The 14,116-nt window shown below is 43.4% G+C and overlaps 1 protein-coding gene across 1 annotated transcript in view; it reads right to left on the minus strand.

The window, feature by feature from the left end:
- The window catches only part of lama2 (laminin, alpha 2), a 95,437-nt gene that overhangs the window by 57,934 nt on the left and 23,387 nt on the right, over window positions 1-14,116 (minus strand). Inside the window, exons 7-15 of the mRNA XM_086100502.1 lie at window positions 13,730-13,819; window positions 11,597-11,714; window positions 10,925-11,103; window positions 10,723-10,822; window positions 10,377-10,434; window positions 9,611-9,713; window positions 8,960-9,100; window positions 7,548-7,712; window positions 1,355-1,456 (exon numbers count right to left, since the gene is read on the minus strand). Coding sequence (XP_085956628.1) covers window positions 1,355-1,456; window positions 7,548-7,712; window positions 8,960-9,100; window positions 9,611-9,713; window positions 10,377-10,434; window positions 10,723-10,822; window positions 10,925-11,103; window positions 11,597-11,714; window positions 13,730-13,819 — 1,056 coding nt within the window. The remainder of the gene's footprint in view (window positions 1-1,354; window positions 1,457-7,547; window positions 7,713-8,959; window positions 9,101-9,610; window positions 9,714-10,376; window positions 10,435-10,722; window positions 10,823-10,924; window positions 11,104-11,596; window positions 11,715-13,729; window positions 13,820-14,116) is intronic.

Consider the following 14,116-nt stretch of genomic DNA (forward strand, 5'->3'; position numbering starts at 1 on the left):
GTTCGACTGAAGTAATGACAGACTCTGTAACTAATTTGAACACGGTATTGATTTGAGGGATGGCCACTACTTGAGGAAATATGATACTTTTGTTTGCGTCACCATCGACGGAGATACTGAATTATTTAGCGATGCGGCCTAGTGCTGAAAAGCCACAAGGCAAGGATACATGGACCGTAATTGTCTTTCGTTTAAGGATGCACGGCGGTTAGCGTGTCCGCCGGACAGCCTGAGTGTTTTTCATCAGGTACTCCAGTGTCCGCCCGCATTCCCAAAACATGCTTCTGTCGACCATATTTGTTGACATGATTTGATTTGGGTTGAATTTGATTGGGAGGAGTCATTTGTTACGAGTCCCGGTTCAACTGCAAACCTGAACAAGAGAGGTGGCTGTATGATGCGCATCGGTCAAAAAGACGTGGGAATGAACAAATACAAACTGAAAGTTCATTCATCCATTCCAGATGCATCCAATTCACACGTTTGCATCCTCGCTGGTGGCTGTCAGACAAATCCCGCATGTTGCAAGGGTTGATTTCGGTGAGACAGACAGCAGAGAGAGACAGAGAGAGAGACCGCTACCAGCTTGACAGCATGTAGGTGGTTCGTTATTGTCATCGTTCCGAGCAGCTTTTTGTTGACAACGAGGCCGACGCTCGTCTCTCTCCTTTTCTCCTCCTCCTCCCAGTCTGTCACTCTCGCTGACATGTCTTTAAATAACATTAGCTGATTGTACTTCCTTCATTCTCTTTTTCTATACTTCTGCCTTTCCCTGTCCTGCTTCGACCATTCATCATCCAATTAGTCTTCATTCATTCTAATTAAATGACTTATTCAGAGCTGTCTGCCTTTTATTTTACAAAACCGTCCATCTTTATTTCATTTGCCTCAATTCTATGGCTCTCCTTCGCACTATCCTGCAATGGTTTTATTTAGTATCAGCTTTTAAGTATTTTAATAAAACAATTTGCAGTTGCGTCGTTAGTTTTTGAGTATCGCGCGCACATGTGCATGCAGTTTAGTGATTCAAGTTATGGAAACTATTGTGCTTTGCCTATTGCTGCTGTTCATCATATCACCACTGGTGGATGACAGTCACATACGGGGGCTTTTTTTTTTGAAAATAGATTGTTTTATTGCCATAAGTCTATCATTCATCAACACGCTATCTGTATTTAGTACTGTGCGTGTGTCCACACATCCATCGTGTCATTTGTGTAGTTTTAATGGGCCAAAGCCAATAGAGAGTTCAATTTATGAAGCCTTTATATTACCAAATGTGGGTGTAGCCATTTAAAAAATACACCATAATTTAATGTTTGAATCTTTGGGGATAATGCGATTGAAGACTTACCTCAATGATTAGGTCTGGTTCAGAAGTGACTCTAATAATCTGGTCCTGCTGATCAATAGTGTAAGACACAGTGTAGACCATGGTCCCTCCATAGGCTAGGAGCTGACAACAACAAGAAAAAAAAATGTAAACCCGGTGACACTTTTTCTATTATAAGACAAAAATCTGAACAAACACCCCCCCCCCCCCCCCCCCGCCATTTCCATGCAGCACAAGCAATGTGCTGAAACATCACTCTCGCCATTGGATTCCCAATTACTGTGCATTGTCTGGGTATGTCTGTTTATTAGATAAACAATTTAGCAGGATTCGCTGACACTGCAAATATGCGGGGCGATACTGATGATACCCACGACAGTTGGAAAAATGTCTTTTAAATCCTAGCCGTTAAGGAAACAAATATTTAATGACATGGTTTAAATGCCTGATATTAAAAGGCAGATAGGGTACGCGGTGGGTGATATTGCACACTGCTGGATGCACGACTATCATGAAGCCTTCTGTCCCTTTTAAGATAATTGGGGTATGTTTGTATGGAAGGCAATGGATATTAGAGTTGAGAAGAGTATACAAATGTTCATGTTAATGTAATTCATATTGCACAAACACAATATTACCGGTAATCAGACTATTGCGTTCAGACGAGTGCGACCGCATAGCAAAGACATTTTTGTGTTGACTTCCCCTTTAAAAACGTTTTCATTGATTGATTTTGGTTGTATTTATATTTGAGAATTTTTTTAAAAGCAGTGAAAATATGAAAAGTGACAATGGAAAAATCTCAACGTATTATTCCAATCATATTGTTACCAAGCGTCATCTAACCTCCAAAGTAGTAAAGTCAGGGTAATACAGTACAACTCGTGATTGATGGTTTCTCATTCACAAAACTTTATATGCTGTCCAAATGTAATAAGAGCGCGAGTATTTCTGTCACCTATCCAGAACCGGCTTTACAGTAGATAGCACAACGCAGTGTCAGCATGATGGCAGAATTTATTCCTCTCACTGCAACTTGAAGGCTCATACAAGGGAGGGGGTTGAAGTGAAGGCATAAGAAGTAAAACCGCAAGAAACGGACAATGCTGAGGAAAAGGAACAAGAAGCTGAGCTTCAAGGAGGAGTATCAAAGTGGATTTAATGCCCCTGTAAACCTCTCCCATCTTTTGCACTCGTTCTCAGACCTGGAGGAGGAATCGCCTATGACACAGTTGAATGAAAACACGCGCACTGTACTGACGATTTTATTGACAAACACGTATTCTCTATCTGACCCCATTTGCTGATTTGGACTCTGGATGCCAGTAAAATCAGGCGTGGAAGGGCTGCGTCATCGTCCTCACGATTAACCGGCATGCCCTCCGGTACGGATGACCCATCGAATCAAATGGAGCCAGCGCTGAATATGGGCACCTCAAAAGTAAAAGACGACAAATTGGCTTGTGTCGTAATAGTGCAAATGATGATACAAGCGGCCACACTAGTATGCTGCTCCCCAAAAACAACAAAATCATTTTTATTGGCTTACGTTCTTTCCTTTCTGAGTTTCAAAACGGTGAAAATTGTGATTGATGACTGTGATTTTAACGAGTAACAAAAGTTCCAGCTGTCTTTGGACTGTCAAGACGTCATGATGCAATTGTGCATTAACTTGGCGTTAACCAAATGTTTATTGTTTGGGGGAGGGGGTTTGTTTCGGGGGTTGTAAGCATGTGTCAGAAGAAAATGCGTCAGATGTTCAATGCTCACAACTTCTTCAACTTCAGACATTCAATGTGGGAAGTAATCAAAGCTTCTTTTTTTTTTTTTGTCATGGCAACCTAATGACCGAATCTCTGCACTGGGGAGAGGAAATAAAAGAAAGCCACTGTGGGGAGTAGAAAAGAGCAAGAAAGTCTGAAAGCATGGGGAGGGGGTATGGGGGGAGTGGAATTGGAGGGGGCAGAAACAAAAGAACAATAGCGGCACTGACACACTGGCTGCTACAAAAGACATCAGCGCGATTCCCCCTTAAGAGCTCACTAAGCCTGTTATTAACTCTGGTGACCGAAATAAAGAGGAAGAAGGTATCATCCTCTCGGTCAGAACCCCAATCAGAAAGTTCACGTTGCTGCCGCTACAAGCAAAGCGCGGCTCCTTGAAAAAGTATCATTTTAGTCAACTCGGCCAGCGTGGAATCGTGAAGCAGCGTGGCACGATTTGATCGCGTCGTGCGCGTCATACGAGCGAGCGTATAAGAAGCAGAAAGTGGCTTAAAAACACAGAGGGATGATTTAAAACCAAAATAAACATGGGAAAGATGAGCAAAAAGATTGCATCACATTTATAGTCTCTTGTGTTGGGTATTAGGTATAAAGCATGACATAGAGACACACTTTAGTTTTCCCATGGGAATCCCACCAGAGCCTCCCATGCGTTCGCCAAGCGAGCGTTGAAGAAGTTTACATATGCAAGTAAAATTGTTGTTCTGACCTATTTTTATTTCCTCCAATCAGACAGCCATGATTTTTTTTTTTTAAATTATAAATATATTTGCAACTTTTTTTTTTCCTGGCGGGGTGGGATGAAGCGTACGAGTCGTGGACTAGACTAACTGATTAGATACCCCCAAGATAGTTTTACTATAACACAATACCAACAAAGACAATACAAAGACAAAAACTTCCCGTGCGAGCCATTACATCCGAACAATAAATTGCACAGACAAAAAGACAAATCTGATAAACAATTCCTCTGTGAAAATGTCTCATTTGTCATTTTAAATTATCTTCTTGACATACAGCCATAGACTGCGCAGAATACATTTTAGTGCGAGATTAAGATTGGGTCCTAATCCAATAATTCGACTAAATTGCATATCTCATCGTGTTATGTTCTTATGATGACTAATTGTGAACAGGATCACGGAATCATGATTTATTTCCCCGTGAGGACCACAGGATTGCCGCGCGGGGCCCGTTGCGCACACTTGACAGACACACAAATGTGTGTGTGTGTGAGAGACAGCAAATTATTTGTCTGACAAAAAGCGGCGCGCATCCGCAGTGATTGATGCAAGGGCAGCTTTTCAGCCGTGTAAGTGAGGAAAAAATGAAGAGGGAAGAGAGGAGAAAAGAAAGCGGAATGGGCAAATCCATCTCGCGCCGCCGTCGCCGGATTAGGAGTGACGCCGCGCACAAACGTCTCACGCTTCCATTCTCTTAAAGCTGGCTGACGGCCGGTGATCCCGACAGATAAATATCTTCTCGCGTAGAAGGAGAGAAAAAAGTGATTTAATTTATCAAAGTGTGATATGTCAAAGGGGCACAAACTTGTGTTGTTGGACGAGGCGCCATGCCGGGAAGATGAAACGAAAGCAGATTTTCACACTAACGTGAATACTTTGACGCGAGAGGCGATCCCAGGTTGTCAGGTTTTAGCGGAGTTGATGTTCAGCGAGGCCACTGACACATTCATCCGTTACACGTCCATTCATTCCTTTTGTCTCCCACGACTCTGCATCTCGCTCTCTCTCTCCCTGTCACTCCCTTCACAACGAGGACCATTCCTGTTTTTCCAGCCTTTATCTGGAGTGACAGTGAATGTGCGAGTGCAGCTTGCTACAAGGTGGATGGAAGCCATTAGCCTACTTGACGACTTTGACTGAAAGCTGATGAAACCGCCGATAGCTTGAATTGCTGTTTAGCCCTGAACTGCTTTCAAGAAGAATTGGGATTCAACACAAGGTGCTCACTCTGCTCACTGGCAAGTCTGACAAATATCGGCGATGGGAACACAACAACACTCGGCCGTGAATGAAGCAAAGCCGAGGGATTCCCATACACAGCGTTCGCAGTGACCTCTAAAGCATCCATCCATCCATTTTTGACCATTAATCCTGTCATGGCTGAGCCGAAGCCCATTCGAGCTGACTTTAGGTAAGGGGCGAGGTACACCCCAGACTGCTTGCCAGTCAATCACAGGGCTCACGGACACCTTCCCATTCACGCTCACAATCTCATTTTCTGACCTAAAAATGGAGCGACGGAATGGGCATCCGTTGTTTGTAAGAGATAAGCGATGCGAGCATCCTTGTGAATGAGCAGCTCTTGGAGCCAGACAAGCCAGAAAATACACAAGGTGCTTTCTGGACCAATAAGCATTCACTTAGCGTGCTGACGGGCCAATGAGCATCCTTGGCTTGAACGACACAGCGGGTCATGCATGAACTGAGGGAATTGTCACGCACATACTTAGACGCGGCTAGCTTGTCATTACACATGTCACTTCCAATGACAGGCCCTAAAGTAACGGGACGTAGTAGTGTGTGTGCGAGTCTGTGTGTCAAGTCACGGAGTATCTCAGTAACACGATCTTGGACTGAAGCAAATAATCACTTTTTCATACCGTGTCCACGCAGACCGAGCAGACAGAGGCATTTGTTTCTCATGTTCAGATGCATCAGTTCTGCTTTGCTGTCCCCAGCGCCTCTAAAACACATCATTATCTGACTGATGAGGGTCTGACAATGTGTGCGCGCGCGTGTGTTAGCTGCACCACATTCAATGGGATATTCGTATTTGTATTTGTTGTTGTTGTACTGGACGGGGATACTGTTGAAGAAGTAAAGTAGTTTACATCCTTACAGAGTGTAATACGAAAAGACATCGATGCAAGTATCGATAAGGCGAGGTCAGCGTTGCGTATTCTGAAACTAGTCTGGCAGTCCAAAGTGATCGGCCAAGCCGCTAAACTCTGTCCTCACTCGTAAGGTGAAATCAGTGCCGGTCAACAACAAAGTCAACAGCAAGACAGAGACTCTTATTTACAAATGCTTGCAATTCATACTCAACTTTGAAGCGGACCGTCGAAGACAGAAACAAAGGACAGGACAAGAAAAGCATAGAAGTTGAGAGGACACACATACACTATTTGATCCAAATGAAACTGTGACCTGTGATTTACACACGCGTAGACACACATCCTCTTACGGCGACAGGAGACAAATAAATATGAATCCTTAGCCGACCCCGGGGGATGCCCCCGATGGGATAGATTCAACTTCACTCTCAACTCGTCAACTCTCACAATTCCTAAAGTGATTGATTTTGAAGTACAAAGTGAGAGGACACAATGTGTATGTGTCTGACTTCCCAGTTGTGTTTCACTTTCTTACTGAAGATCATTGTGGTGGTGGGATGACGTCAAGCAATGTTTTTTTTTGTTGTTGTTTTTTTTTGGGAGCTCAGGGGTGGGCAGCCGAGGGGAGGTTGGCGAGGCATGATAGCGGAACAGGAGGAGGGAAAATGGGAGTCCTGGAGAGACAGGGTGAGTTAGAGGGGGCGGGGGGGGGGGCACAAAAAGAAACAAAGATGGAGGGAAGGTTGGAGGGATGAAGCTGAAGAAGTACAGACAAATAAATGAAATGACAAGACGGCGCCTGCGGGCGGCAAAGTAATGAAATGCAGCAGCGGCGGCAGCAGCAGTCTCTTCCTCGAAGCCATGACACCCAGACAAACATCACAGGCAGTCTGGAAGAACTCCACTTCGCAAGCACGGATTCCAGCTATTTGCAAGCTCGAGTGTTAAAAGTCTAATCATGGCTAGCGTGACAAAAGAAAACAAGGCACGTGTTCAAATCGGTGACATTAGCAGAAGCAGATCCAGAGAGGCATTGCTGGGGGGGAGGCGAGTGTCCCGGCGGGATGCGTTTTCATGAGGCCTGCTAGCTTAGGACCATTCATTTTGAGAGCACACATATTTGTTTGTGCGAGTCAGTCCAGGTGATGCAATATAATATTTGGCATCTTTTGAAGCCTCTTCTGTCACTTGACATGACATCTTTTTTTGTTTTTTGTTTTTTAAACCACATCTCCATCGGTACATTCTGCTATTCTTCGATTTTGTCAGATCACGTACGATCACGCGACAGGGCTTTTGTCTGACACCAGGAACCGGTGACGGCTCCGATGAAGTTTTGACAGCCGAAAACTATGAGCAATGTCAGAGGACCTTTGGTCGAAAAATGTCATTCAAAATGTTAGAAAGCTCTCACTGATTGCAAAAAAAATCCAATGGAGAGTGACCTGCATGTGCATTAGCTGCATATCACAGTTGTAATGTCTTTCATTTTCAAGCTCACATTCTATACGGATTTGCATTATGATAACATTACAATGATATAACTTAACCTGGCAGTAGGTCTACCTCTCACCTTATTGCCCAAGTATGATTGAGGCGCATTCCAGTAGTAAGCGGAGCCAAGGTTGTCCACCACATCTGCATGGTGAACGTTTAGATACCGAGGTGTCTCTCTGTGAATAGGCCAAACGATCTGTCCCGAATCTCCGCTCAGGTGCCAGCCAATCAGCGTGCTCTCCTGCGCAACAGTCATTCAAAAAAAGACGAGCAAGGTTCATGGTGAAGTTTTTCTAATTCGGTGATTCCCCAACCGTTGCGCTGCAGCCCATCAGTGTGCTGTGACAGATCTGAAAATTACTCATTTATGATAAAAAAAAAGTTGGGTTTTTTTGTCTGGTGTTTTGCTGTGAGATATTTCTAAATGTTGGGAAATTCTGCTCTAATTCATTAAAAGAAAAGAAAAATCCTGAACGCGGTAGAACACACAACCTCCTCTGACGAACAACACTTGAACGTGTGCTAAATTTAACACATTCATGAGATGCCTACTTGCTGGTTGTACTCGAATGCGTGTTCATTAAGAAATGAATCAGAGATGATGATGAAGTGTTTCTAAGTGGCAACGCAATAACTTTCTATGCAGGAATTTTTTTTTTTTGCTTTTATTATTTTTTTTATTGAACTCAAATTATTTTGAAAAAGTCTGCACATCTGTCACATGTCAGCCTGTCAGTTTGTGTGTGTGAGGAACACCTCAGACACACATCTGTCATGCAATTAACCTGACCTTGGTTTACCCTTTTGAACACATGGGCACACACACACACACACATACACACACTATCAGTGTCTAAATCAAAGCTGTCATTCTGTCAACGTCCCCTCGTCCCATCCCCCTACCTGTCAGTCAAAAACTGTTTTCCTCTTTTCGCCTCTCATTTCATCTTCCGCCTCATCTTCTTTTCTCCGATTGCCTCTTTCCTCATTTCTCTTCTCACTTAGGTACTCTTCCTCAAGTTACTCTGTCTAATATTTTGCTTTAAAAACATGGTTTAATAAGATCATGTCGACCTCTGTCATCCAATGCCTGGATGAATGTTGATCAGGTCTATTCCTGTGCTGGCTGTAATCGATTATGTGGTACCCCATTTGCATTAACTTGTTTTTCTTTTTAGTTTTCATAATTAATGAGGTAACTTTAGAGCCTAAAACATGCAGTGACCCAAGGTGAATGGCCTGCAAAACGGGTCCATGCCTTCCTCCAGCTCTTCCTTTATGTTTCCATCTGGCTTTTCCACTGTAATAATAACCTCACTTATCTTACTTAGCAGCTGTCTGTGTCTGCACTTGGATCCTACAAAGACTGAACTGCGGTTAAATACCCGCGGCGGATTCCTCCGCCGCCTCCGCGGCATCGAACAATGTTTGCTTGTGAAAGCCAGAATGGCAGATAATCCTAATCATAGTTTGTGTGCCATTTCTTACATTCTGATAAACCCACGCGGAGGCAGAGCACTGGGTCGCGACGCCCATGCAAGAGCATTTCTCGCAGCCGCGAGGATTGTCGCGCTGGAGATTGTAGAAACCGAGCTTGCAGCGCCCGCAATTCTCTCCTTCCACATTTTCCTGTTGAGAAAATAGAGACAAAAAGGACAAAAAAAAAAAAAAAAGCCTTGTGAGCAGGAAGAAAAATATTTAGGAAATGGCCTACAAATGCGATTCGACATACAGATATGGTCCATCATGTGAATGTGAGCGACTCACTGTGGTGAGTCCTGATTGGACGAGATGAATGCAGCATGTAAAACTACACTATCAGTTCAATTGCCACCTCCCCACCAAAAAAAACCCAACAACAACAAAAGAAATTGTGACACTTCCAAGAAACTATCTAAATATTGTCCATCATTAATTATCTATATTGTGAATTACTAAATACGGTTCAAAGTTGAAAAATGTATGGGCAAAATGACCTCACCCTTTCCTCCAATTGGTAAGCTACAAACAGAAAAGAAATGGTATCCTACTTTTCTCCCACTACCTTTTTATTTTTCCGTTGTATCTAACAGAAAGGAAAAAAAAAAGCCGGGCCATAATGGAGAGTCGTGATAGTTCTTCTTTGTGTGTTTGTTTGACCTTGCACATGCAGGGTGAAGTACACGGGTCACTGTTGCCGCTTCCGTCGATGCTGCAGTTACACGGCTGACAGTCTGGGTAGCCCATGTAACCAATGGCACACCTAAAGACAAATGGATTTAATAATACAAAAGAGGAAGGTGATGAGTATGGGGGGGCGGGGGGGGAAGGATTCCATAAACAGTAGCTCGCAAGGTCAATTCTCCTGATAGTGGCCCTCCCCCCCACCCCACTCCACTCAAAGTAGAACTGTTACAAGACTTCAGGTCTAAAACAAACGGCTGACCTTGCAAAGCAGGTAAGCATGCATGCGCGTGTCACACGCATCTCAGAGGAAAGATTCCACCTCATTAACTGCCAACAGAGACCCGGCCATTAAAAATTAGTTGACTGCGCGGCTTATTTTACTGGCCTTAATTGTTGGATGAAAGGTTTATAGGAAGATTATCTGACTTGAGGAGACAGAATGAATTTAACTCATTCGGCCTCGGAGTTGGCATCACCGTCGGAGTAAAATGACGATACGATAAGCAGTTGCAAAAACGAGCCGAAGGAAGCCTGCGCTGAAGTCAATTAAAAATCAAACGCGGCTTTTATTTGGTAAGCTTCAAAGGTCATCTCAAGTACAGCATATTGGTCAATCGTTACATGTTTTCATGAAAACTGTGAGGGCAATTTCCAAACACTAATTGGAGCGGACAACAGCTGAAAGGTTCAGCTCACCCGTCACAATCTGTGTGTGCGTGTGTGTTTGTGCGCGCGTTACCTGTCACATCGCAGGCCGCCAAACCCATCCTTACAGCGGCATGACCCTGGTGGCTGAGCTGTCAATCAAACACACACAGACGCACGCACATGAGCGCACGCGCATTTTTAAAAACGAGTGTGCAAGGGCGAAGAGTTGTGCGTTCTCTGATGTATCTGCCTCTATAAAAAAGAAAACCTTATTTGCGGAATGGGGTCTATAGGGATTTTTATGCATGTATGTGAAGCGCTATTTCTGATTTTAAGTGTCCACAAGCAATAGCATCCATGGACTGAAAAAACTACAATCCCCTTTTTTAATCTGTATTATTCTATAATATGGAGACAGTTAAGTATTTTTTGCATACAGGGCGTCGCCCGGCTTGAGTCTTCAACACAGGTTTGCCCGTTAGAACCATGCGGGTCACATGAGCAAGGCGTGCAGGGGTTCTCATCTTCAGCGTTCACCTTAACATGACAAAAAAAAAAAAAAGAAAAAAAGACCAAAAGTCAGTATTTCCTCAATGACTCTTACAACCCGAATGTTGGATTCCACGAGACGCAACCTACCCCCGCAGGTCTGTAGTAGCCGGTAACGCAGCTCTGACAGTTGATGCCATCTGTGTTGTCACGGCATGAAATACACACTCCACCCCCTCGGTATTGGCCGTGGACGTCCAGGCTGAGTGATCGGTCTGCTACAGTCTGATTAAAGTAGCATTCATCAGCCTTCCCGTGGCAGTTGCACTCTAAAAGCAAGGACAGAGGAGAGGGTCGGAAATAGGGCAATTGCTTACAAACTACTGAACTCCCCATCCTACGGTTGCCTGTCAACAATTTACATGATTTATAGTCATCAACCCCCTGGTTGGGGGGTTAACGGACGCATCATCGAGGCCCCATGTAACCGAGGGTAAAATGCGCAAAAATGATGCGCGCTGTCAATGATCGGGGCCTTTTGTTTATCATTTCATCAACGTGAATGTGTTCACAGCTCGTTCTCATTTCAATAAGAAAACGGTTATGTTTTATGGCATTACGTAAAATGAAATGCTAACTGATTCTCATTTTACTGCTGTGTGATCCTAAGCGTGTCGTTTCACCCATTCGCAATGATTTGAAATAAACGTTATTATAAAAGTCTCTGGAATGTCCCCCCCCCCCCCCGTTAGGGCACATTTTAAATTATTTTCCTTTTCCTAACTCGCTGAAATAATAAATATGCATTGCATTACAACTTACTCTCACAAACATGTCGAGTGACAAAGGTTCCTGCCATCCAGGCTTGTTGGTGGTAACCGGGGCAACAACGATCGCAGCTTTCGCCGCATGTGTTGTGTTCACATTCGCAGCTGAACTTCTGCATGGAAACACGGTTATGAAGGTATGTGTTCATCAAACGTCCAATGAACTATCTGTGAATTTCAAAGAAGCGTCTGGAATTTATGAAATGGCTAAGAATGTCAGAATATGATGCCTTCCATATCTGAAAGTCCAAATAGGCCAAATACGGTAAACAGAACAGCAAGCAACAAATAACTTGCGCATAAAGAACACCGACGTCGTATTTCTACATATTTTTAAGCGCAAATAAATCCATTGAGGATGTGGAATTTGATTGCGAAAATCTCAGCATCAAGTATCTTTATCCAAATCGTCATGAAATGCGGCTTCACGCGGCTCAGCCACAGTCAACTGAATATTCAGATAGACGGCTGCGGAAGGTAATTACCGGAATTTGTAAGTGGTCTATCAAACAAGAATGTATCAACAAGGGAGCGCAATAAAAAAAAGATCTTGTTTCCCTTCCCACATTATCAGCTGGTAACAAATGGGATCACAGCCACCTCCCTGAGAGGAAAGACATCAGAACACAGTTGGAGCACAATACGCCAATGGAAGACATCTGCCAATTTGGAGGCCTAGTAATTCAATTTTGTACTTTCTGTAAATTGGTTGATGAGGAGAGGTTGCCAGATTGAACAGAGCACAATTGCGCATCAAGGGCCAAGTTTGGTTATTTTGGCATGAGTCGATTCCGCCCTACACCCCTCACCCCACACACACTTTAATCGGGAGACAAAACGCTGCGGCTCTTGGCTTCGGGCGGCTCTTGTGCTCACAGATGTTGTTGATGTTAACAGATGTTCTGTGGACAATCAGCAACAAATCAGCTGACAGGTCTCCATCGTATCTGCCCTCTGAACATCTGCTCAGGACTGAACAGCGTTTATGGGTGACGGTGTAGAAGACGTAAATGTACTGCAAAAACGTCCGTCAAGCTATATTGACTGTCTATTAAATCACATTAGGGATTATGTTTTGTTTCGTCTTTCTATTTTTTTTTTCTATGTTTATGTTCACATTTTTTCTGAAAGGAAAGAAAAGAGAATATGGTCTGTATTTATTTTTTGCCACAGTGGAGGCTAAACATGTTGACTGATATATTATTCATGGCAGCCATCAGACACCAAATCAACAAACGATAGTTTGTAAATCTTTTCCAAACCTGAGAGTCTGTCAGACATTTTGCATATTGATGATGATGATTCGGAAAGCCTTTAATTCGGCTCAGGATCACATTTGGTATTCCAGATGAACCGCATGATTCCTCCATTGCCAAAAAGAAAATAAATACTGAAATATGGGCCATTGATGGCGTAGTGTTTTCGGTAGCTGCGATTCCAGCAGAAGACATAGGACCAAGTTCAACTCAAATCGATGATGGGATGATAAACCATAAAATATAGGCTATTAAAATAATATAACACTCCCTATAAGGATAATTAAATACAGTACTTACTATTCAAATATTCTCTAACTGTACTGTGTGTAGCGATAGTTAAGGAAATTTATGCAGTCCATTTTATGTATAAATTAATCATAACTAACTACGGGCCAACCCCATAATAATTTGAATATCTGCAGATATTTTTTTTTTCTCCTTAGTCTTGGGGGTACATACATTTTCTTCAATGTGAGGTTGCGGTGGCAAGATCAGTAAAGAACGAAAAAAGAACTGGCACTGCCGAAGCGAATGACATCGGATGAATTCAATGACATCATTAGCTCGCGAGAGAGTCACACAATTGTCACATCCAGGTAAGGCTCGTTTCAGCCCGAGGACACGCGCAGGACGAGAGGGCCACAAAGGTGTGAGGGGAAAATGCGCGAGAGATCAGGTGTCTGCGATCAAACGCTCGACTGTTTGAACTGACGTGCCAGACAACACCTGTGTCCCCTGTAGGAAGAAGTTTGGTATCAAGGTGGCACATAAAAACCTTCAAGCCTCAGGCGACTTGATATTTATATTTTTTTTCTTCACGTTATGATAAGTATGTTGTCTTGAAAATGTGAAGGAGTTTCGTGCTTTACCTTTGTGAAACTGTTGAGTGGACAGGCCTTTGCGTGACCATAACAGATGCACATCCCTCCCACTGAAATATCCTTAATGGAATAGTAGTACTGAGGAGAAACAAAGGGAGAGGATTCATGAGTGCCCTGACATTTGCTGACACAGTGATGACATTCATCTACAAAAAAAAAAACCTTGAAGTAGCACCCTTAATAGCAAAAGAATTACCTTGGTGAGTCATTCTAACCCACTTTGTCGCTTTATAGTATTTGCGGCGCAACCGAGACAACCTTTCAAATAGTGTTTAGCATTAAGATTCATTGACTTGACCTTACACCCCCCCCCCCCCAAAGAATTGGAACAGGGAGGTACGATTCTTTTATTTTTGCTGTTGATGGAAACGTGAC

Source organism: Hippocampus guttulatus, chromosome 20 (genome assembly GCF_054856545.1).
Source record: "Hippocampus guttulatus isolate MCC_2025c chromosome 20, RoL_Hgut_1.0, whole genome shotgun sequence".
NCBI lineage: Eukaryota > Metazoa > Chordata > Actinopteri > Syngnathiformes > Syngnathidae > Hippocampus > Hippocampus guttulatus.